The sequence below is a fragment of the Leishmania panamensis genome (assembly GCF_000755165.1).
Source record: "Leishmania panamensis strain MHOM/PA/94/PSC-1 chromosome 18 sequence".
NCBI lineage: Eukaryota > Euglenozoa > Kinetoplastea > Trypanosomatida > Trypanosomatidae > Leishmania > Leishmania panamensis.
In genome coordinates, this window is record NC_025863.1 from 298,887 (window position 1) to 323,251 (window position 24,365).

At 59.8% G+C, this 24,365-nt stretch overlaps 7 protein-coding genes across 7 annotated transcripts; all 7 read left to right on the forward strand.

The window, feature by feature from the left end:
• Window positions 1-474: 474 nt before the first annotated feature.
• Window positions 475-807, forward strand: LPMP_180760 (hypothetical protein; the record flags this gene model as incomplete). The annotated part of the gene is made up of 1 exon (XM_010699608.1): window positions 475-807. The coding sequence occupies one exon, from the start codon at window positions 475-477 to the stop codon at window positions 805-807; it is 333 nt and encodes a 110-aa protein (XP_010697910.1).
• A 1,318-nt stretch (window positions 808-2,125) lies between these two features.
• On the forward strand, window positions 2,126-7,258 carry LPMP_180770 (hypothetical protein; the record flags this gene model as incomplete). The annotated part of the gene is made up of 1 exon (XM_010699609.1): window positions 2,126-7,258. The coding sequence occupies one exon, from the start codon at window positions 2,126-2,128 to the stop codon at window positions 7,256-7,258; it is 5,133 nt and encodes a 1,710-aa protein (XP_010697911.1).
• Window positions 7,259-8,257: 999 nt separating this feature from the next.
• LPMP_180780 (DNA-directed RNA polymerase II/III subunit, putative) lies at window positions 8,258-8,977 on the forward strand (the record flags this gene model as incomplete). The annotated part of the gene is made up of 1 exon (XM_010699610.1): window positions 8,258-8,977. The coding sequence occupies one exon, from the start codon at window positions 8,258-8,260 to the stop codon at window positions 8,975-8,977; it is 720 nt and encodes a 239-aa protein (XP_010697912.1).
• A 635-nt stretch (window positions 8,978-9,612) lies between these two features.
• On the forward strand, window positions 9,613-10,581 carry LPMP_180790 (DNA-directed RNA polymerase I subunit, putative; the record flags this gene model as incomplete). Its single annotated transcript, XM_010699611.1, has 1 exon — window positions 9,613-10,581. One exon carries the CDS (start codon window positions 9,613-9,615, stop codon window positions 10,579-10,581), a length of 969 nt encoding a protein of 322 aa, XP_010697913.1.
• Window positions 10,582-11,508: 927 nt separating this feature from the next.
• On the forward strand, window positions 11,509-12,228 carry LPMP_180800 (ribosomal protein S8-like protein; the record flags this gene model as incomplete). Its single annotated transcript, XM_010699612.1, has 1 exon — window positions 11,509-12,228. The coding sequence occupies one exon, from the start codon at window positions 11,509-11,511 to the stop codon at window positions 12,226-12,228; it is 720 nt and encodes a 239-aa protein (XP_010697914.1).
• Window positions 12,229-13,604: 1,376 nt separating this feature from the next.
• Window positions 13,605-14,837, forward strand: LPMP_180810 (ethanolamine phosphotransferase, putative; the record flags this gene model as incomplete). The annotated part of the gene is made up of 1 exon (XM_010699613.1): window positions 13,605-14,837. One exon carries the CDS (start codon window positions 13,605-13,607, stop codon window positions 14,835-14,837), a length of 1,233 nt encoding a protein of 410 aa, XP_010697915.1.
• Window positions 14,838-16,035: 1,198 nt separating this feature from the next.
• On the forward strand, window positions 16,036-23,982 carry LPMP_180820 (hypothetical protein; the record flags this gene model as incomplete). Its single annotated transcript, XM_010699614.1, has 1 exon — window positions 16,036-23,982. One exon carries the CDS (start codon window positions 16,036-16,038, stop codon window positions 23,980-23,982), a length of 7,947 nt encoding a protein of 2,648 aa, XP_010697916.1.
• Window positions 23,983-24,365: the final 383 nt, after the last annotated feature.

A 24,365-nucleotide genomic window follows, 5' to 3' on the forward strand; every position in this document is an offset into this window, starting at 1 on the left:
GTCTCCGCTGAGGAGTAAACTGGCAACAAGCGAGCAAACAACACACAAAACGTCGTGGTCTCGGTGAAACAAAGAAGAGAGTCTCCCAGCACGGGAAAGAGACGGAGGAGGTGGAGACGACGACGATGCAACACGCCCGTGAGTGTAGGACGCACACTCGGCATGTATGCTCTTCGCTGTCTATGCATATTGCTGCTCCTCTCGGCTACCACAATCGTCCCTCTCTGTCCCTCCGCTTGCTGCGTTTTCTTTTGAACCCCCGCCCCGCCCCGCCCCCTTCGCCGCGCATGTAATTCACCTCTCGATCCGTCTTCCGGCATTCCCTGCAGCTCCGTCGACGCTCAGAGAGGAAGAGCTGCACGTCGAGCTGCCGTATCCGGTTTGACTCCCCCTACACTATCCGGGGCTCCCACCCGCACCTTTCCTTTTTTTTCCCCCCTCAGCCTCCGCCGTTTCCGATCTCATCTACGCGTCATGTCAAGCAGCGCGTGGGCGTCGTCCTCCTCCGCAGTCGGCGCCGAGCCAGAGGCATCGGCGTTGTCCTCACTCAGGCCAAATGATCGCTCATACTTCTACTGTGCCGTGTGTAACACTCAGTTTTCAGACTCGTACGCGGCAGAGGCGCACAAGGCCAGCCGCAAGCACAAGAAGAGGAGCGGGGAGCTTGAGTGGGAGAAGCAGCAGTACAAGAAGGACGCCGATGTGACCCCCGACGATGTATGGGCGCTCGTGCGGCGCAAGCAGGTCGAGCTTCAGGTCATCGCCTGGAGCGAACTCAAATACAGCGAGGAGAAGAGCGAGAGGTGAGAGGAAAGGATGTGCCGCCTCAGTGCGAATGACGCTACCGCTGTTAAATCGGATGCGGGGCGAGCCAGATACCTTCGGTGCAGTGGAAAACACGAGTGAGCGTCCTCGTATGTCTTCGCGCATGTGTGCAGTGGCGCCACTACAGCCCCCGAACAAGAGCACAGTTAATACAACGATATACCCCGAAGGGAAAGAGAGAGAGAGAGAGAGACGAGCACGCGGAAAAGGGTATTCGAGTGATGCGGTGATGCGAGTGGGAAAGGAGGTTCATGAGAGGCTCAACACAGCGTCACACCGCCTATCGTCCAGACGGCTTCGTCCACTAACTCCCTCCGTCACACAGCACCACACAGATAAAACCGATAAAGAAACTACTAGAGGCCTTGAAAGTGAGGTTTGCGCCCGTTGCGCCGCTCGCTTTAGCTTCTGCTCCTTTTGCATTTGCTTCCCATGTACAACCTCTTTCTCTCAGACACACCTCTCCTCAACTTGTACTTTAACCCAAGCAACCACGCGGACTTCCATCCTCTCTCCTCCACACCCACACACCCACATCCACACACACACACGCCTCCCTATCCGTCTTTGCTTGTGACTTGCAGTGGCAAAACGCACGACAGGGGAAAACTCATCCAAACTTCACAGCGCTTTGCATCAACGAGGTACTACCGAAAAGGGGCAAACTGCCTCCCGCCACACAAGTGCGCGACGCACTTTAGTGGGTGGGGTAAATGAGTGAGGCGACAGGGAAGACCGGACTTCTTGGATTAGCCCACAGCGAGGCAGCACGCCAGCAGCCGCGCTCTACTGCGGAGATCCCTCTTCACCTCTCCCTGGTTGGGAATGCCTGTGGGGTATGTGTGCGTGTGTGTGTGTGTGCCCCGCTATCGTCGCTGCCGTTGCTGTTTGTTTTGGTCTTACTTGGCCTTTTTCCACATCTTCTGTTGTGCACCCTCCGCCCTACTGCTTGTCTACCGCGCTCACGTTCTCCTTCTCCCCCTCTCTCCTCTGACGCCTTCATCGCCTCACTTTGGCTGTGTGCGATCAGGGGCCATCTGCGCCTCTTGGCTACGAAAAGCGAAAGGAAAGGAAAACTAGAAACGTGTGCTTGTCTCAGTGTGCACGTGCGCGTGGAGACAGTCGTGCGAGAGCTCAGCTCCTCTCCCGCCTACCCACCCGCTCTCTCTCTTTCTCTCCGTCGCCACTACACTAAGGAAGGCTGTGGGGCAGCAGCACACTCGAGAGAACAAGCCAACCACAAATAAATATATATATTTATATAAGGCTTACTGAGAAAAAGCGCACGCGTGCCGCAGAGATGGGCTACCGCGACGCCGATATTTACAATGAAGTGGCCGACGTGCTGGGGGTGCTGCACGACACGGTAGACATGTACATATCCTCCATGCAGGACAACGAGGACAGCGAGCATGAATGCAACGGGGCGTTGGCATCCGCGTCCCCTACTCCCACTGCTGCCGCCGCGATGGAGGTCGCCATCACTCGGCAGCACATTCTGGAAAACGTGCCTCATTTGCTGTACCTCTGCTTGTCTGTGCGGCGCATGTTGCGCAGGGCCGCTCTGCTGACCCGTCAGCCCTCGCGAGGGAACCGCAGCAAGTCCTTGAGCGCGTCTGACAGCATGGGCAGACCCACCGGGACGGCAGCGCGCAATGAAGCCGCCCGGGACCTTGTACTGCGAAAGCTCAGCGATGTCATGGAGAATGCCCACATGATACGCGGACTCGTGAAGCTGCGGCACCAACAGCAGCACCAGCAGCCGTCAAACTCGTCTTATGCGACGTCGCTGGACGACACTGATGGACCACTTCGCATGAAACAACTCATCCGTGTGACGCTGTACAATCTTGAAGATACGGAGCGACTTCTGCGCGCTGCCTACCTGGACGAGCCACCCACAGGCAGTGTAGCCGGGGACGGAGACGACGACGACGAAGCTGATGGTCCTCCGCTCTTTCCGCAGTCGTCACCTACGCGCCGCACGCTGGCGCGCCCGTACGGACAGCGTCTCAGCTATAACGGTGGCGGCGCCGATCACGAAGGCAGTCGCGACAGTATAAGTGGTGATGGTGGTGGAATGAACTCGTCACTGCCGACGCCGCGCAGCTCGACCCACACCGCGCCTTACATGCGCCACAGCTCCTCTCTCGAGCCAACCAACCTTCTTGGCGGCTTATGGACGACACCCAATCAAGACGAACATGACAGTGACAACGAGGCCGCACCAACAGTACACCTTCCCGGCACAGCCCCCGCACTGTCCACTGGCGCGCACTCAACATCGATTGCGGAGCGGTCGCCGCAGGCAGAGCCGTTTTCTGCGCCGACGCCTTTCGTCACTTCGGCACCGAAGTTGTCCTCCTCGTGTGTCCACTTCGCTATCGCCAAGCCCCCCGACTTCGACGATCAAAACCCCTCTCGTTGCCACAGTGGTTTGCTGTCGAACCCGGTGGTGCGACGCGGCAGGACCGATAGCGATGGCAATGGCCGCTGTACCAACGACAACTCGCGTCACACCGTCCTCTCCTCAGAGCTTTCCTTTAGCGGCGACGGTGGCGGCATTCTGCAGTCCACATCGTTTGAGCATCCGCGTCCGTCGCTGACGAGCGTACAGCACTCCTCAACCTTTTCAGCAGCAACGACATTGACAACGGTGACTGAGACCGAGGGAACCGACACGACCTCCACCACGCCCGCGATTGCCGAGGCGCTGCAGCGAAGGGTATCGTTCTCTGACAGATGCAGCGACCCAGTGCTCGCCAGCTCCGTCACTCCCTCAACACCCAGCATGGTCACTACCGATGGCACACTCAACCTTCAGGTCTTGCGGCTTGGCGACGGCGCGCCACCCCGGTCTGACAATGAAAACAGCGACGTCAGCAGCCTGGGCGCTATAGACTGCGCGCTGTCGCCGCTTGTCGGTCTGCCTCCCCGGTCCCCGCGGTGGCAGAACCTGCAGCAACTCCCTATTAGTAGTGCCCCCTTGTCCGGCGAGGTGCGTCTACCGCATGCGCCAAGCCCCGCTTTCGTGGGCCCCGACACGCGTGTGACGACGTGCCACATGCAACGTCTTCCAGGCGAACTCTGGAATGTTATTATGGCGGACCGTCGAGCTGAAATGGAGGATGTCTTGCGTGCGGATGTGATGGACTTGTTCAACTACGGTGAAGCGGCGCCGACGATGCGCGGTGAGGATGTGCGCGAGGTGCACTTTACCGTGGTAGGCACCCACCTGTATATCCGCATCGAGCTGGAGCACCTGCGCTCGCTGGAAGAGTCGGAGATCAACATGCGACTCAACCTCTGCTCGTACCCGCTCATGACAGGGCTGTATGAAGAATTCCTCAGGGAGCATCAGGCCAGGGAGCTCGACCCCGTCGAAGACACCATGGCGACGCTGAGCAGCGGTGACGGCGGCGCAAGAGGTGGAGGAAACGAGAAGGAAAAGGGCGATACTCATGGTAGTGTTGAACAGTGCACGAAGTCGATGGTGAGCAACTCGGTAGCCACGTCCTACGCCTTGAGCATGCCGAACCTGAGAGTCGCCGTTGGAAAAAGCGATGGAAACGTAGGCAGGACAGGGGCTGAAGCGTCCACCGCCGTCGCGTCGTCTGACTCTGTGGACGTCGAGAGCAGCACTCTTTTCCGAGAAGGAGCCACAGCGGTTTCGGCATCACGCCATCCGCATACAGTGCGCATTCCTGGGGTTCATTGGGCACGTCTGCTGGCCTTGCCTGGGTTGGAAAAGAGCGACCTAAAGTCCGCCTTCGTGCAAGACACGGGTGTGGCTCTTGGCGTGCTGCCATCCGAGGCCCGCGCGGCGTGCCAGGTGGTGTGCCTCTCGCCTGGCAGCCTTGTCGTGAACTTTGTATGGGACAATGCGGAGCTGTACCCTGGCGCGGTGCCGCTCTCGGTGCCCGATATCAATGCAGCGCTACAGAGCTGTCCGTACCCCTCAGTGCGTGCCTTCTACGCCAACGCATGTGCCAAGCTTCACCTGGACGATGACCTTGCTGTGGTACCTGCGGCGAAGCACACCAGCAGCTCCGGCGGTGGTGGCACTGCTGAATGTGTCATCGCTCAGCTCGTCCTGCCGAATAAATCAGAGCTGGACTTCTCGTCAAGCACGGACGACGATGGAGAGGGAGAAGAGGCGGTATCAGCGCCCAAGTCGAGTAGCGAAGGCGGCCTGTCAACTGTAATCGCACCTATGGCACGAGCGTTAGCGCAGGCCGCGAGAGCATCGTCAACGGCTCTGTCGACGGTGAAAAAGGTGCTCTATGCAGCAGACAAAGCGCCGGCTGCGTCTGCGAGGGTGGATTCTTTACAGCAGCAACGAGGTGCCCCAGTACCTTCGTTCAGCCGGATGGACAGCACCATGTCAAGCGAGTCAGCCGAGGAAGTACCCCGCGTTGCTGTTCCCCAGCCAACTGTCGGCTCCCCTATCCACTCTCAAAAAGGTCGGCCCCAGCAGCGGCGACGGGTGCACTCTTCAGCTGGCACTTCTTGCGTCGGCGCCCCCGCAACAGCTACCGCCACCGTCGCCGACTCTTCATCCTCGAAGACGACTGCGCGTCGCGCCACACTAGAGAGCTCTCGAGAGTCAGCAACATTGAACCAATTCGCCCTTAACCATGGGGTGTCAGTCAGCGTGCTACGCCAGTGGAATCCAGCTCTGGCGGAGCTGGACGCCGACGCCGTCATTCCTGCCACTGCCACTCTATACGTGCCTCGCCTCTTGCCCTCCTCTGCTCGCAAACGTTGGCAAGCGGAGCCAAGTTTGGCTTCCGAAGCTGGGCATCACAGTGACCCAACAGATGGCGTCCTTGCAGCTGTGACAAGCACTACTCCTCACCTCGGCACGGCATGTCTCCCGGCATCCGCTGCGCATCCAAGCGCCAAAACAACCGCACCTCCTGCGGCATCACACGCGATATTGACGACTGTTTCCTCATCTCCCGTGCTGGCTGCCCCAAAGCCGCTGGTGCCACAGCATCAACCGCAAGGCCCACCGCTGCCGCAGACGCCGGCACAGGCAGGCAGTCTAGAAAAGGCGAAGAACACCACCACCACTATCCCCATCCAGAACAACAACACCCCCGTTGTTGCCACGCCGCTTCAGCCACCATCGCTCTCCGTAAAGGACGTCGAGAGGCGCCGCGCCTTCCTCACTTCAGCTACGGTGCAGAGTGCGGAGATTTCCGCTTCGCCGTCAGCTGTAGCAGTGGCTCCGTCTGCCTCCATCTTCCCCATAGAGATGTCTCGCTCCACCTCTCCAAGCCTGGAGACACAGGCAGCTGGGGGTGCCAAGATGCCTCCTGGTGCCATCAAAGTGGCCAAGGTGCCCGCTCAGCTCGGAACCACCTCCACTGAGCAGACGGCGCCATTATCGGCTGCCGTACCGACTCTGGCCCTTAGGAGTACACGCGAGGTGTTGCCGCTGGCTCAACAGCCTGTCTCGAGCATGACGACGGCGAAGACGGCGGAGACCAAAGCTCCACCGGCGTACATCGTGTATCAACTGCCCAAACCGCAGATCGATCGAGCCGCCGAGCCGAGAGGAATCGAAGCCATTTTGGCAGCTCATAGAGTCCCTCGCCTGCGTTTGGACAGAGTGGAGAAAAGGTCAGCGGCAGCTGTCGACGATGATGCTCGTGCCCGCGCTATTGACGAGGAACACGTCGACTACGAGAACCGCAACAAAGCTGTCGACAGATCGACGATGTTGTGGGAGCGGGAGCTGGGCCTGCGCCTGGACAGTCTCACGGTGGTACAAGTGCGGCGCGGCTCTGTGGCTGCGCGAGCCAACGTGCAGCCCGGCGACACGTTGCGCACGGTGGATGGACAGGTGCTTCTCTCTCAGTATGATTTTCAGCGCACCATGGCGCATCTACAGCAGCAGCACAGGAAGAGAAGTGAGGGGCGCACAGTGTTCGTGGCGGCGATGACCAGCCGTGGCACCCCTGTAACGTATCATCTTCGTCTCCCGCCTCTTCACCGTGACGGCACGGCGGCGCTGCTACCACACCCTGACTTGCGTCTTCCTTTGCCACTGGCAGCGCAGCAGCAGACACCCCCACCACTATCACGGGCCCTACCCCTCTCCGCACGGATGCCAAGCACACCCAGAGGTCCCCAGCAGCACTGGGGACTGCAGTGCTCTACGCAAGGCTTCGTGAGAGCGCCAGCCAAAAGGGCAGTTCCGGTGTCTGCCCGCACACCTGTGAGCACTCTCGATGCTGCTGCGCACAACACCACCCGTGGACATCCGGGTCACGCAAGCCCAGTGCTGCTGCGTCATGCGAAGGCACCGGCCAGTGTCCGCTTGTCGTCAATCGGCGTAGGCGGTGCTGAGTTGGGACCCGGGTTGGCGCGGGGGATAGGCCGCGATGACGGCGCGTTAACCCGCACGCGAAAGTACGCCGCGTAGCCGATTGTCAGCATGTGCAACGGGTCAGCAGGAAGGAGTAAGCAGTAGCAGAGAAGAGAGCGGGTGGTGTTACTCTATGCGCGGTGCTCCTATTGATTCTTCTCGATGCACGCTCACCTCCTTTTCCGCTCCACCTGTGCGCCCCTCCCACCACCACATCCGGGATCCACTCGCATGTATCGCTACCCGTGTTGGTCATATTATATTCCTCCATTCGCTCGGCACCACATGCCGAAGTGATGCGCTTGATCTTCTTGTGTAAGCATACACTGACTTGAATCGAACTTTTTCCGCACAAACGCAACTCTATGCGTGTGTCGCACACTCGTGTAGGCGGTCGTCTCTCAGCCCTCGTCACGGCAGTCGCCTGCCCCAGGCGCTTCTGCTCCTCCTACTCTTTCAGCATTTACTCCCTCACACGTGTGAAGCGGAGGCAGAGGATGCGGAAGAGAGTAACAGGGGACCATCACCAACACGCCTGTCTAGTTGTGCGCCTGTGTGTCCTACGTGTGTTTTGTCGTTTCTTCCTGCGGCACACCTCCACCGTTTCCTATTACTCCCTCTCCCTTGCGATCACCTTCTCGGCGAATCTCCAACACCGCTGTGGGTTGTCCTCTCATCTATGCACACACACACACACCACGACTCCTGCGTGCACAACTGCATACGAGCATACGCCCACTGTTGTGAGCGTAGCGCACGGACACGCTAACTCCATTCCTCAGGAGTCACACAGAAGAGCAACTGGCATTTTCTTCTCTTGCGCTGCGGCGGAGCTTGACGGTGCTGTCTGTTAGCCTCTGCCCCTGCCCCCACTTCAGCTCTCTACCCCCACACTTCGGTATCACCTTCTCGTCTCGAAAAGGTAATAAAGAAGCAGAGACTGTGTGTGCGTGCGAGCAACGCAGGCGGGCCTTTGACCTCCCGCATGCGCATTCCAGTAATACTCGGCAGTAATAAGCCCTTCCCTCCCTCCCACACAAGTTACTTTAGCTCACCATGCCAGCCATCGGACAAGAGAAGCTGGAGTTCTACAAATGCTTCCGCATCCTGCAGACATCGGCGGAGATGATGTCTGATCGCAAATACAAGGTGGCGCAGCATGTGGTCCCTAACTCCCTTGGCGAGTTTGTTGAGCGGTACGTCGAGGAGGTGGAGGTGACGGAGAGCGGCGGCGCGGCGGCCGGCGGTGGCTTTACCGATGCTCCACCCCGTCGCAAGCAGGTAATCCGGCGGGACAAGATGACCCTGGCATGCGAGCGTGAAGTGGGCGAGGGTAGAACGCTCAAGGCGGTCGTGTACTTCTGTCCACCAAACCACCTCTCGTCGGAAGTGGTCAAGAAGATTGCTGAGGATGCGCTCCATGAAGGCTATCAGCGAGTTGTGTTTGTCACCCCCTCGAAGCCGAACCCAATCGTCCGCAAAACGATGGATACGTACAACCGTAGTGAGCAGGACCTGCGCTTCGAGTTGTTTGAGGAGGATGAGCTCTCTGTGAACATCACCCATCACGAACTAGTGCCGAAGCACACGCCGCTATCAGAGGAGGAGCTTAAGGACGTGCTGCACGCCCACGCACTGGAGCTGCATCAGCTGCCCCGCATCCTGTCCACCGACCCTGTAGCTCGCTATTACGGACTGAAGCGTGGCCAAGTAGTCCGCATTGAGCGGAAGAGCATGTCAGCAGGCCTCTACGTGACCTACCGGCAAGTCGTCTGAAGTCCGCGCATGTGCTGCTCAGCACTTGCAACAAGCGCGCACGCGTGCCCGTGTCGAAATACCTTTGTGGTTGATGTACCGCACTGTCCTCTTTGTGTGCAGGTGTTGTGTCTTTAGCTAGTGCGCCTCTCGTTGTGTGAAGTATGGCTGTAATAGTCCCTCCGTCTGTCTCCTCCCTACGTAACAAGTAAAAGTAAAGACTGTGCCGGGGCGCACCTAAAGGCGATCGCGGGACTCCGTGTGCCCCCACGAGCTCTGTGCGTGTACGCATCTGCCGCTCCTCTTACCGTGCTCAAGAAGTGCTGCGCCGACGCCGAGTAAGGCAGGTGACAAACTCGCCAAGCACACGCACAAGCCCGGTGGCAGTTTGCATCGAGTGCGACTCGAGTCTTTCAGCCGCAGAAGGCCTCTAGCAGCAGCACCACCACCACATCATCCACTGCCTCAGTGTGCAAAGTTGGCGGATGCCTCTCTTTTCCTCTCCACCTTCTTTCCAAACCTCCACCGCTTCTCGTCGTGCACACGCATGCGCCTGTGCACTGGTGCAAAGCAGCGATCGATAATTACAACACGATCGAGAGCATCATCGACCTCTGTGTTGGCTTCAGTCGCTATTCCTCCTCTCCCGGCCCGTCATGTCGTCTATCGAAGAGCTCAAGGTGGTGCGACTCTTTCGAGCTCTCAATACGATGATTCAACTTTGCCACGACCGCGGCTACATCATTCGACACCCGTCGGCGATCGCCGAGGCAGTGCAGAACCCCAAACTGTACGACAAGGAGGAGGGGCTCGACCACGACTGGTTCCTGCGGCACTTCGTCATCACGCCTGACCAGGCAGCGCGCAGCACACGCGCGGAGAAAAGTGGTGGCAGTGGCAGCAGTAGCGGCCCCAGGCGTGAACTGAAGCACGAAGATGTCGACGACGTCAAGGCGGGCGAGTATGATGAAGCAGTGGACGAGGCCGAGGTGATTCGTCGGGCCGCGAACGGAGAGTGGGTGTGCATGCGTAATGCCATGCGGCTGACTTGCTCCGTTGACCCACGCCGCGCACCGCCGGCCGTGAAGGTGGAGCCAAAGGATACCGACGGCGGCGTGTCGCACACTATTGTGGCGGCTTCAATGGAAGCAAATTCGAAGGAAAAGGCAGCCAAGAACGCGCTCATGGTCTTCTTCTCGAGCTCTCCGAAGCTCAGCATAAAGGAAGTGCAGGCATTCCGCGAGAAGGCGCTCAAGAAGAAGGTGTCGTCGATGATTGTTGTGACGAACAAGGTGGACCCCGGTGTGCGCATGGATGTGCAGGAACTCAGCGGTCGCATGGATGAGGCCACAGGTGCAGAGCTGCTCTCCATCCAGGTTTTCGAGGAGGAGGCGCTGGCGTTCAACGTCGTGCGCCACGAAACGGTACCCCATCACGTTGCCCTCTCGCCCACCGAGGCGGCAATGTTCCTGGCAGAACGGAAGTTAAACGTTTCCCAACTGCCCCGCATGCTGGAGAGAGACCCTCTTGTTCAGTACCTTGGTTTGCATCGCGGCAGCATCGTCCACATCACACGCGAAGGGAAGCAAAGCGGCCCGTACAGCATGTACCGTCACGTGATTTGAGGCCGTGTGCCTTGTCTTCCCTCCCCTCAGCTTGGGTCTTCCCACAACTAACCCCTCACCCCAATCGGTTAAAATGAATGAATGAATGAAGGCTCACGGCTGTATCGTGTGTGTATATGCATTTTTGATCTTAAGTGGCTCTCGCCCTATGCACGTGCAAAGGATGTGCGATGATGCTGCCCGCCGGTGACTTGTAAGAACGCTTGCCAAGACGTAAGTCGCCATCTGCGGTGATGCACATTCTGCATGTATGTGGGGGAGGGGGAAGGCTGCGAGAGAGCGGAATTACCGCAATGGGAAAATGTGTGGTATAGCCATTGTGCGTGCCCATCAGTTGGCACACGCTTTCTCTCTCTCTCGCCATGTCGGCTACCCCACTTATGTCGCCACTACCGCCCTCCATCATCCCTTTCTCGAATTCTATCGCTCTCACTGTGTCACCCCCTCTACGTCTCTCACCCTCCTATCGCTTCCCTCACCCCCTTCCCTCTCCGTCTCGGGTTGCACACCGGGGGATGGGCTGGCGTGCAGCTGTGGCGTCTCAGTCGGTCCGTCCTACTGTTTTCAAGCACGCGCGCTCTCACCTACTCAAAACCTGCGTCGCTGTCGCTTGTGTCAGCCGCAGCGCCTGTGTGGGTGCGTGTGTGGGTGTTTTGCCCCGCCTCGCCCTTCTTCACGCCACTGGTTGTTGCACCAGCGCGCGGTATGCTCCTTCACAGCGCGACGCACTTTGCACGGGTGTACGGTGGCGGGGCCACTTCTGCCTTCGCCCCGGGTAGCAGTTGCTCCTCGACTGCCTCTGCCGGCGCCGACTTGTCGACGGCTGCCAGCACCATCCACCCCAGCAGTCGATCCATCCGTGCCAAGGCGCTTCTCGGACGCAAGGCACGCCAGGGTACCCTCTTTGCGATCGCCAACGATGTCAGCATGAGTGAACAGCGTATTAGGCAGCAGCTTAACGCTCTGCTAGCCGACGAGCGAGACCCCCTGGCCGAGGCTCGTCGCCAAAACGCTGCAGGAAGCGCTGCGCTGTCGGGTCGTCCGCTTCCGCAACGGCGGCTGGTGAACCTGCCAGGAGTCGAGCGGGTCCGCGACCTCCCTGCTGACCCGATCACGCGCCTCTTTTTCCAGCACCAAGGCGACCACGCGCTGTACTACGGCACCTACGATCAGCCCAGTCAACTCGATGAGGACCGTGTGCAGCTAGAAAAGCGCGAGCCGAAGGATTGGACCTTTAACGTCATTACCCCCATGTACGACTTCTGTCACCGTCTGCGCGAGGCATCGGAGCAGCGTAAGCGCTTTGTGATCGTGCCCTCGACGATCGAGACACGCGGGTGTGCGAAGGTGTTGCTCGATCACGGACTCGTCGCTGGTTTTCGCGACTTCAACAACGACCGTGCTTTCGCTGTCGAGCTGAAGTACTTCCAAAATGAGCCCACAATCAATGTCGTTGAGCCTTGCAGCTACGATGGCAAGACAGAGTTCGAGTGGTCACCCAAGATGATGAGGCGTCTCCTGAACACACACGGCATCCATAACCGACTCATCATCTACATCTGCCGCACCGCAGACAACCGCATCATCGACCACATCCAAGCAGTGAAAGAGTGCATCGGTGGACGTGGCTTGATGATGGCTCACTAAGCTGGTGCGCGCCTGATTGATGTTTGCATGCACGTGTGTAGAGGAATCGATGGGCATGCGGAAAGAGAACGCCACCACTGCCTGTGAAGAGCGTCCTCGGCATCTCCGTGGAGAGAGGTGCCCTCGCCACCACCAGCCACCCCTCCCATGATGCTCGGGACCGGGCACAGTCAAGACTCGCTGGCACACACCTCGTAATTGCCGTTGTTGTTGACAGTGTTGTTTCGTTGTTCTCTCGCATGCTCGTGTGCGTGTCTGGTTGTCACGTAACGCTGAAGAGCGTATCAGTTCACTTGAACACACCACTGGTGGGATATATGCTGATATCATGTGCCCACCCTTAATCGACCCCATTCCTACCTCCCCGCGTGTGAATGCCGAAGGAGATGATGGTTGCGGGTAAGTCCTTGATGCCCTGCGGGTCTCTGCGTGGTGCAGCGCTGCTGCCCGTCGTGGCAATCAGCAAATCAGAGTGTTGAGCAAAGAAAGCGAGACACAGCAGTGTTGTGGTGATGCAGAGGGAATAAGACGTGGTGTAAGAGAAGGCGCGAGCATTTCATCCCCCGCGTCACTCCTACCCCCCCCCCTTGCCGCGCCCCGCTCATCTCCTTTGGCCAGCTCCTGCAATTATGATCGTCATCACCAGCACCCATAGACACACACCTCGGCGCCTCCTCTCTCTTCACATATATATATATATATGCCCTGTGCCTCCGCCTTGTGCTTCGATCATAGTCCGCTGCGGGGAATAGAAGGGGTAGTGCGGGAGATCGAAAGCGTTCTGCACTTGTGCGGTCTCTCTCTCTCTCTGGCACGCACACGTGTATGTCCATCAGCACCTAAAGTGAGGGGTACTGCACTGCGCCCCGCTACTGGTGGACGGTGGTGGTGGCGGCGGCCATTACGAGAACGGCGACCGGCAAGTGCTTTCGGGCAAATGTACGCACACACAGCCTCATATACATCCACACTAGCCCATACACGCATACTACCGCCTCATACGCGCTTTCCTCTCTCTCCCCCCTTCTCTCTTCTCCCTCCTCCTCTCTCCCTTTCTGTTGGCACACGACGTCGCCTCCCTCTGATCCCACCATCCAGCTGCTGTCGTCTCTTTCGTTTTTAATTTGCTCGCTCGTTGCTTCTTTGGTAGTGAGCCCCTCCCCATCTCTCTCTCCCCTTCACCCTCCCCCCGCTCCCCCTACTGGAACACATGTGGGTGCATGTGTAGTTGCCACTGTCGCCATAAAGCAACACTATACCTTACTTACCCCCCCCCCCTCTCTTCTCTGCGCCTGTCTTAGTGACTTTGCGCAGGCGTGCAGTGTTTTGGCGCAGAGGCCATCGAAATCAAGACGCACAAGGATAAGAAGTGAGCCATGCCGAGCTGGATCTCACCTGCAGCGCCGCCCGAGATGCCTACTGTGTCAGCCGAGCCCAGCGTCTTGGCCGAGTACCTCTTATTCCCCTTTTACGACTACGTCGTGCAGTTTTACCCACAGTCGTGGATGCCCAACAAGGTCACCTTGGTCGGCATCTTTTCTACTGTCTTCTCTTCCGTGCTGCTTCTCGGCTCTATGCCAGCGGGGCTACAGTTTCAGCCCGGCAGGATGGAGCTGCTGCCCTCCTCCCTCGTCAAGGACCCTGCGATACCAAAAGTGCCGCCGCTGGCGCTGACGGAGATGACGCCTATCCTGCCATTCATGTCGCCTTCTCTTATGCTCGTCCTCTGTGGGTCGCTGAACCTGATCTACTGCGTCGCTGACAACACCGACGGCCGCCTCGCTCGGCGCGACAAGAAGACGAGTGCTATTGGCGAGTACCTCGATCATGGGCTTGACTGCGTGACGTCGCTCCTGTCGACGTGCTGCGTCTTCTTGCTGCTTGCGTCGCTCTGCAACATGGCCATCTCTGTTTGCCTCGTGGCCTTCGTCACCGTGCTCTCTCACACGCTGCACTTTGAGGCAAACATCTTTATCTGGGGCAATCGCATCGCCACCGTCGATGAAGCGATGCTCTTCTTCGGTTTAAGCATGTGGTGGCCGCTCGTCTGTCCGGGGGTGTCCACCACCAGAGTACCAGAGTGGATCATAGAGGGCATATTTGGCTGGAACAGCAGTTGGGCCACTTACCTGCGTCCGCTGCGCATGGTTGAGCTTGTCTACATCTTCTACAGTATAGCGCAGGCGCAGACAATCTTCCGCATGGTGAGCTGGCGCTGGCGCATCTTATGCCGCATCCATGTGATCTTCAGCGTACTGAACAGCCTTGTGTTTCTCATGCTGATGGGCGTGCACAGCGAGTACGTTGCCGCTGCCGCGCCTCTCACGTCAGTGCCTGGGTACACCCTGGGTCCCTTCACGTACCCCGCTGTATGGAGCATCACAGTTGCCTGCACCTCGAGCACGATCATTCACATCCCCATCATAGCACGCTGCGCTCGCCTGCCCGTCACTGACCCGCTGCCGCTGGCGGGTATCATGCTAGTGTGGCTTATCTTCATTTCCTGTCCAGTTGCTGGCGCCATTCTCTCCGTGGTCCTCCACGTCGGGCAGATGCTGCTTAATGTGGATTTCATCAAGAAGCACGCGCAGAACAATAATGCGGAGTAAAGCACGCGAAGGCTTGAAGTACCCGAGAACACCTATGCTGACGGCAGACGCAGTGGTACTGCTCACGTCCAGCAGGAACAAGTCGCTGGTTACTCGTAGCACTGTCAAGATCGGGTTCAGTGTCTTCAGTTCGGTGTATGTGGTTGTAGCTAACGGCGTACGTGTGTGTGTGTGTGTGTGTGTGTCTGTGTGAGGAAGAGGAAGTTTGGTCTGTCAAAGGCTGAAGGAAGAGGGCGAAGTTGGTATGTTATGTTGCTCCTTCCCTCTCCCACTCCTCTCTTCTCCACTTTCCTTAACTGGTTTGGTGTGTAAAGGGGGCACTACGATGCATAGAAAGGGAGCGCGCGTGGAAGACATCGAGACAAGCTTCTTCTCTCGTTCTCCTTTTCTCCCTCAACAGAAACTGCGTTGTGATGAGCATCGCTATGATGGTGCACTCGCATTGACGCCTGTAGTCGCCCGGCTTTACGGAGCGTGCCCACCAGGCCACCTCTGCGCTCGGTCGGCACGCTCCGTAAAGCTTCAAGTCAAACAATGTCCCTTTTCTCCCTGAAAGAGAAAGAAGCTAACGCACTGTGTTGCCGAAGACTCCTGAGTGTGTCAACTATGGCATCCCAGAACCGCGTGCGCGCGCTCACTTATGTGTGAGCACACGGACGCGCAACTTCGTCTCTCCTTCTCCCTCCTGTTGTTAGTCCTCTAGGCGACAAGGAACAAAAAAGGGGGAGAAGAGGAAGGTGTTCGCCTGAACTGCGCAATGCATTCATGTCTTTGGGTGTGTGTGTGTCCTGTACTTTTGCTCCTGTCCCTCCCCATCCCCCCCCTCTCCTCTTCCTTCCCCCTCGTCCCTCCGTAAGACAGCCAAGCGAGCCTTTTTGTTTCTCCCTCCCCCTGTTTCATCGTTTGAGTACCAAGAAGAGGAAATCGTGCACGTGTGTGTACCTGCGGGCCCCACATCACCATCGCGCCCGCAAACCTGCGGATATCGTCGTGACGAGCACATAGCGTAGCCTCTCTCTCTCTCTCAACGTCTCTTTACTCCATTCCTTCATCCCACTCCCCCCGAGCCGGCACCATCGACCACTTTCCAGCGTGAACTCAAGAGACAGACAGACAGAGAACAAGAGAAGACGTACACGCTCTCTTTCCATTGAGTGTGCGTGTGTGAGTGTGCGGGTGTGTTTGCTTAACTAGCGTGATGGAGCTCGCGCAGGTCGTACATGCGCTGCAGCAGGCGGCGACTGTGCCGCTGGCGGTGGAGGTGCTGCTCCAGTACAACAACCCTCTCTCTGAAAAGGAGGCAACACAGCTACGTGAGTTTTGGCACCTGCAGCGAGAACAGCTTGAGGGAGGCCTGAAGGTCGATGAGCCTTCCGAAGAGATCGTAGCACTGTCACACTGCCCTGGCAAAGGCTTCCACCCGCTCCAGGTAGTGCAATGTGTATTGGGCGCGTCGCGGCTTCCCTGCGTACAGCCGAATCAGCAACGCCGCCTGCGCAAAGAGGTACTGCCGCAGGTCGCTGCGACGACGCCGCTGTCGTTTGAGGAGTGGTGTACCGCCGTACAGGTGGCGTCCCACACATGCCTCCAGTACTTCGGCAGCTCGCGCGCGACGCTGCTGTGCGTGGAGGAGGTATTGCGTCTGGCGGCCCCGGTGCTGCTGCACGCACCCCCGCCACTGCTCGCAGCCTCAGCGCAGCAAAGACCTCGCAAGGACACAGCCGCTCCACGACTGAAGGAGTACACGGACGACGAGGGTCTGCTGCTCTTCCTGAAGGCTCTCGCAGCTCTCGTGCAGCGCTACGCCGCCCTCCACGCGAAGAGAAAAAAGCACACGCTGAAGCAGCACCCCACCAAAGATGAAGTCTTCTTCACATACGCCCCCATTCGCCATCTGCGGCAGCTTATGCAGAAGAACGCGAGTCGTAACATGAACGCAGTGAGCAAAGCAGTCAAGTCCCTTGCACCTGCAGAGGTGATCGCCCTCACGCCCGTCTTCCAAGGTGAGGCAATGCAGCTCTCGCTCACTAAGGATCAGCTCAGCTCCGCGGTCAAGACGCAGCCCCTCGTCGCTTATCAAGTCCTCGGTGCGCGGCATCCCGTGGCTGGCACGCTGGTGCTAGAAAACACTGATACAACATTGCAGTTCGTGCTGTACATGATGGGTCTGACGAGCACCCCACGCGACGCCTTCTTGGACTACGTTGCACTGCTCGCAGCCGCACCAACGGCGGACGTCGCCGCGTACATGAGAGCGAAGGGGAAGGACGCTCTCACCCAGTGGATAATCCCCTTCACGGTGAACGCTGACGCGCTGATGCCCGTTGTGGAGTGCATCAGCCCCATCTACGCCCAGCTGATCCAGCAGCTCTACGCCGTGACACCAGAGATACTGGCTGTGCTGCAGCAGACGATTGTGTATGCCGTTGGCACCCGCTGTCGCACTCCACGTGAGAAAGAGGTGGCAATGCGACTACTGTGCGACATGCTGGAGGCGCTGCCTAGCGAAGTGCGCGCGCAGCTGGAGCCAACGGCTGACGTTTTGTCGACACTGAGCAGGGAGGTGGCTATGCCGGCGGTGGAGTCGGCCACTCAGGCCTTCCGACTCACCTCGGTGCTGCAGCTGGAGGCGTCGGTGGAGGACGGGCTGATGAACGCGCTGAAGAACAGCCGCAAGGAGGTGACAATTCGCCGCGCCATGCTTGTCTACCTCGACGCGCAGCGTACACCGGCCGCGGTGGTGGATGGTCTGCTCACGGAGCTGATGAGGGACTGCGAAGAGGTGGTGGTGCTGCGTCCCGACGCGTACCTCGCCCTCCCCTTCGCCCTGGTGCGTGGCGATGTGGCCACGGTTGTGAAGGTGCGCCCGCTGCTGAGCACTGCCGAGGTGCTGCGCCAGCTGGACGGTAACGTGTACGAGCAGGCTCGCGTCGCGCAGGTGGCAGTGGAACTGGCGAACAGCGGCTACGGTGTCCCGCTAGTGCAGCTGCTGACGAGCCACCATGGACTGGTGCGCCGCCCGCTGCTGGCGTACGTCCAATCCATCGCCTCTGATGCGTCACGCGTGATGTCGCTGTGGGGCTGTCTAACGCAGCATGTCTTTGGGCTCGAGTCGGCGACCTCTCCCCCCACGATTGTTGGCACGACGGCCGCGCCGGCGCTCGTCGCGATAGGCACGGCGCTGCTGCGGCACACATCTCGACTCTCCCTTTCCTCGGCTCTCAGCGAGCTTCTCCTGTGTGCTGGTCACGATAACGTGCAAGGCGCCGACCCGCACTTCTACAAGGCCTCCAGCTGCCTGCTGCGCCGGTACCGCCGCGCCAGCCTTGCCGTGCTCGAGCGCCCGCTGCGCCAAACGCTCGCCTGCGGTGAGGGCCAGGAGCGTTTGCTCTCCCAGCAGGTAAAGGGCATTGTGTGGCATCTCATCGAGGCAATAAATAAGGATGTGGAGCACCTGTCCATTGCCGCATGCCGTGCGGTGGTGCTGCTGCTCACGCAGACAAACACCGCAGCCTCGCGCGACGCCCTCGACGCCATCGCAGAGGCGGTGCAGGCGTCGAAGGTGTGGTTCATGGCTCTCTCCGCCGAGGATGTGGCGATCGCCGCCGAGGACATCAATTTTATGGACGCCTACGAGAATAGCACGCTACGCGAGCAGCAGCTACTGAAGGTCTACCCAGACCGCCCGCCCAAGGGGATATCCGGGGACGACTTCATCGACATGAAGAAGAGGGACGCGGTAGCGCTGGCGAAGGGGCGTGAGGCGCTGCGTGCCGCCGTAGAGAAGCGCAGCCGTGCCATCATGCCCGCAGTCCACCAGCACAAGTCCATCTACTTTGCCCTTCGCCTGCTCGGCACGCACGGTCGTTTCGACTTGGCGGCACTTCCTATCCTGTACGCCCCGCTACAGGCGACCGTGACAGAACTGCAGCTGCAGGGCAAGGCAGAGCACGTGCTGACGGTGCTAGCGACAGACGCACTGACAGGCTTGCTCGCCCACACACCCTTCGGGTGTATGGCGGAGAACATGGTGCACACCATTGCCCGCCTCACACCGCTCAAAACGCTCTCAGTGGAGGATGTCAGCCAGGTGTCGGCGATGGTGCATGCACTGCGCCAGTCCCTCACTCAGATGCTGCCGGCACCGTTGTTCGTCGTTCTGACGGCCTTCGCGCGCGTCGCATTCAAGGCTGGCCGCGGCGCCAACGCCGTCTCGACGACGATCCCAGTGGCCACACAGCACCAGATGCTTGGGATGCTCATGCAGAACCTCGGCCAGGTGAACCTGCCTGACCCAACAGCGGCGATGGAGTTACTAATGAGTATCCTGCAGAGCTTCCCGTCCCTGTACAAGAGTGTGCAACAGGGCTTTTACACGCTCATGCCGATGGTTCCTGGCGAGCGACTTGCGGCAGTGGAGGCGGGGCTGTTCAATACAGTCGACTCCGTCCGAAATGTGACAGCAGCAGCCTTCAGTCGCTTTGCCCACTTCGAGACGTGTCGGCGCGCGCTCGTGCTGGCCGCGACCCTCGCAAACGATCCGGTTCGCACCGTCGCAAGCCAGCTGCGGAAGATAACGGAAAATGCCGTGGAGAAGTACGACTTCGTTCTGCAGCCTTCCGACTGGGATGACCTCGTGTACTTCCTGCGCACGTACGGCCACCACAGTGAGGCAAGCGCGCTTCGAGCGACGGAAACAATGCACCACCTCTTCGCGCGTCTCCCGACAACCGACGAAGGGACACAGCTGAAGTGGGTGGAGGAGCTGAAGGATATTGGCGGGTCGCCGTCCGTGATTTCGCTAGAGGGCCTCTCCTCTACCTACCTGGGTCGTGTGCCTGCCGTGGTGATGGACTACCTCTGCCAGGTACTCGAGAGCCCGCAGACGGGCGAGGCGTTACTCCGGCAGACCCTTAAGGCCGGCCGCACCGTGCTCGAGGCGGCTGACCTGGCGCTGCTGAAGAGCATCTCACCGCAGCTGCAGGTGCGTCTGGCAAAGCCGCCAAAGGATGTGACGCAGGCGCACAAGGAACAGTACCTGGCCACCGCCACGGTGTGGCTCGCCGTCATGAGCTGCCGCCTGCAGGAGACAGCGCTGCTAGAAGCCATCATTGATCAGCAGAGCCGCACCCTGAACAACTCGCAATCCGCCATGGTGCACCGCTGTGTGTGCGAATCGATGGCGGACATTAGCCGCCACGAGCGCATTCGTAACTCACCGAAGCTCGACGAGTTTGTGGGAAAGTGCCTCAAGCAGGCGATTCACTCCGGCTCCTACATCAAGAAGAAGGCGCATGCGTGGGGCCTCGTTGGTGTCATCAAAGGCTCAGGTCTGACGTCGCTGCGCCGCTACAACGTCATGGACATTCTGCGCAAGTCAGCCCAAGAAAAGCCTGTGGAGCGCTTGGGCGTGATGGTGCTGTTGGAGGTGCTGTGCAGCGAGATGTCCCCCCTCTTCGAGCCGTACGCGCTGTCGATGGCGACAGAGCTGCTGGAAGCCGTCGCGGACGCCGACCCGAACATCTCCGAGTGCGCCGATGACGCAGCCAAGGAGTTGATGGCGAAGCTGTCCGGCGTAGGCCTCCGCCAGCTGATCCCACGACTGGTGGAAGGGCTCGCCTCGGACTCCGCAAAGAAACGCGTGCCGCCGCTGAACTTCATTGGCTACGTCGCGTTCTGCTCCCCCAAGCAGCTCGCCGCCGCGCTTCCGGAGATCATGAAGCACATTCGAGGTTGCCTGTTTGACGTGAACAACGCCGTCGCCGTGGCGGCCTCGAACGCGCTGCGGCGCGTTGCGGGTGTCGTCTCGAACCCGGAGATTCAGGCGCACGTGGAGCTCATCCTGAACGCGATGCGCTCGCCCAGCACGGAAACTGAGTCGGCGCTTGACGCGCTGCTCTACACGCGTTTCGTCAACGTTGTCGACCCCGCCTCGCTGGCCCTCATCATTCCGGTGCTCTCGCGCGGTCTTGGCGGGCAGGTGGCGCGCACACGCCCCAAGGCGGCGCAGATTGTGGCGGCCATGGTCAACCTCGTGAGCGACCCGCGCGCGCTGCTGCCCTACACAGAGGAACTCGTGCGGCTTCTAGAGGAAGCCTCGCAGGAACCGTCAACAGAGGCGCGCACGACAGCGGCCAAGGCGGCTGCCGCGCTCGCCGCCGCCATCGGCGGCAACCTCATTGACGACATCTGCGAGTGGGCCTTTGGCGTACTGCAGCGCGTTCAGTCTGGCACCATTGAAAAGGCCGGTGCGGCGCAGGTGTTTGTGGAGGTGGTGACCGCGTGTGGGGCGGAGCTGCTGAAGCTGTACTTCCCGAAGATCCAGACCGGCATGACGGACGAGCGGCCGCCCGTGCGAGAGGGCTTCCTCTACATTATGGTATACGCCCCCTCCACGCTTCGGGCGGAGACCTTCCAAGACTTCTTGCCTGTTTCACTGCCGTGGGTGCTCGAGGGCCTCTCGCACTTTTCGGACCGCGTGCGCGACGTTGCGCTGGCAGCGGGCGACAGCATCGTCTCTCTCTACGGCACGCGCAACTTGGCGCTCGTTCTGGGCCCGCTGCTGGATGGTGTGAGCAGCGAGGTGACAACACTGCGGCAGAGCTCGCTGCAGCTCTCCGCAAAGCTCATGCTGCACCTCGTGGCGTACGTTAGAAAGAAGATGCGCATACAGACGGCCATGGCCGACGCAGATGAAGAGACGCGCGCCGAGCTGGCGAGCACGATCGACGCCACGACAGGTGGCAACGCGAGTGGCGTCGCTGCAGCAGCCGGCGAAGGCGGCGAGGACGGTGTCATTCTCACTATGGAAGCGGCGCGCGACGTGGAGAAACGCGGTGTGTCGATCCTGGCCTCCCTCGAGGAGATGCTCGGCACAGACAACCTCGCGCGCATGCTCTCGGCCCTCTTCTGTGGCCGCCACGAGCACAGCGTGAACGTGCGCACCGATGCGAACATGGCGTGGCAGGCGTGCGTGGCCAGCATCCGTGCCGCCGTCAACAAGATCTTCAACAGTCTGGTACTGCTGCTTGTGCGCTTCGCGTCGTCTGAGAACCTGGACTGCGTGGAAGTGGCGGAGAAAACAATCGAGTTCACGACACGCATAAACGAGACTATTGAGCGCTTTGTGGACACGCTCTGCGGCATGTACAAGACGGACAACCACCGTGTGAAGCTTGGCTCACTCGTGTGCCTGGGCACCGTCATCCAGTTTTCCGACCCGCGGAAGCTAGTCAGCATGAGTGGTCATATCGTGGGGTGCGTGCTGCCGGGCATGCAGGAACACGGCGCTGTGCAGGAGGCAGCACGAGAGGTGTTTGCGCGTGTGTCGAAGGTGCTGGGACCGCGCCTCATCGAGAGCGCTGTGGAGGCGCAGCTCACGACGAGCGTTCGGGGCGTGGTGGAAGTGGTGAAGGTGAAGCCGGGGTTGGCACTGGCGCTGGTCTTCAAGCACCTGAACTCCCTCGATAAGCACACAAACCAGAATGTCGAGCTGCTCGACGCGATCCTCGACGTCGAGGAGGCCGAAGAAGATATGCGCCGCTACCACGACGACATGGTGCGCCTGCTGCTCCAGTTTTGCGTGGAGGCACTGGACGATGCACAGGAGCTCATGACCAAGTATGTGAAGCTCGCCCCACGTGAGTTCGAGGCGATACCGGTCGAAGCCTTTACGAAGGCAATGAACGTCCCGGCGAGACGCCATGGCGCGCTGATGGCAGCCACGGCGTACGGCCTTGGCGCAGACCTCGACAATGTCGACGGCATCACCTCCGTCTTCCGTGCCCTCGTCGACGCCCTCGGCGACGAAATCGTGGACACGCGCCGCCTTGCCGTTCGGGCGATACCAGAGCTGCTCAACTCCCTCGAGGAACGTGTGCTGGACACACTCGAGGACGAGGAGCGTGTGGACATCATGACAAGCAAGCGCGCGGCAGCCCGTTACCTGCTGCAGTTCCTCAACCCGTTTCAGATCACGCTGGCGGTCACGGCGCGTGCGTTCATCAGCAGCAGCACCCCAGAGTTCACTGTGCTAAGCGAGGGCGAGCCACGTCTCTTCGACGTCCTCATGAGCTTCTACAACCGTGGCCTCGATTACGGCACCCCGCAGCAGAAGGTCGAGGCAGTGGAGTGCATCCAGGACCTCATGTCCTTCGCCCCGCGCGCGATCAGCGCAGCAGCAGCCAACACAGTCGCTGGTCGCTGCTCCAAGGTGCTGTTCACGCGCAACGAAGGATTTGTGGTGCTTGCGCTGGTGCGCCTGTGCCTGCAACTCATGAACTATCCGATCAGTGGCAAGGAGAAGATGGTGGAGGGCACGATGGCGCTCGCCATGTTCAACGCCGCCCTGTGCGACTCGGGAGAGGCGCGTGTGCTGGCGCTGCACGTTACGATTCAGCTCCTGATGCGCTCGGAGAAGTACGCCGACCTCATCCTCGGTACAGTGGTGACAAAGAAGACAGCGGTTGACTCAACGCTGCTGCGCACTGTGATGTGCCGCTTCATCAGCGTGGTGCTGCGCTACTCCAAGTTCACGAAGAAGTTTCCGCATATTCTGAAACTGTTGGACGTGGTACGTCCCATGTGGGAGGCACCGGAGTCTCCTGCGCTCGCGGCGGCCGCCGGTGTGGCCGTGGGTACCCTATGCATGTCCCAGAGCATACCTGAGGAGGTTGTCGGCGACATCAAGGAGCGTGCGCTGTCCTGCACAATTACCAAGGGGACGCAGGTGCTGGCTGGCTACGCCCTCGTCTACTCCCTCGTCAAGTGCGCGCCACAGCGCACGGATCAGGCCTTTCTCTCCGCGTCTGCCGAGCACCTGCGCTCGGCCGCAGGCTTCGGCACCGCTGACAAGCTCACGTCCTTGTGGATGCTCCGTGCGGCGGCGGCAGTGGCGAGCACCGGCTGTGTACCGGCGGCCACCTTCAAGGTTGAGGCCTTTGTGCCTGTGCTGCGTCGTGTGAACCAGGCGGACGAACAGCTGATGAGCAGTGCACAGTACTTCCGCGAGTGCGTGACGACAGCGTACCCGGCGGTGGCGAGTGCGTTGGAGGGAACACCGGGCGAGTGCAGCACGCAGTGGAACTCGATTGGCGCCTTTGATGCCGATCTCGATGACGAGGTAGAAGCCGATGTGACGCTGTAGGACGGGTGTGATCACCCGTCTGAGAGGGGGAGGAGCGGCGCTAGGGGATTGATGTGTGTACTGTATGGGTACATGTGTGTGTCAGTGTGTGTGGGGGGGAGTGTCTCACTCTCCCCGTTTCTCTGACTGGATAGCCTCGATAGCCGTGTGGTGGTGGTCAAGCGGCAGGCCGCGGCACGCACCTGTGCATTCAGAGCGCGCGCGAGGAAGAAGGCGAAAAGGGGAGGGAAACGAGGCGGCGACGGCGGTGGTGGATATGGCTGAGTAGAAGACTGCCTAATGACGTTTTATAGTTGTCTGAGCTTTGTTTGTACTTAACGCTAAGGACGCACACACGGGCACGCCTTAAGCAGACGTCTCTCTCCGTGCGTGTCTACGTACGC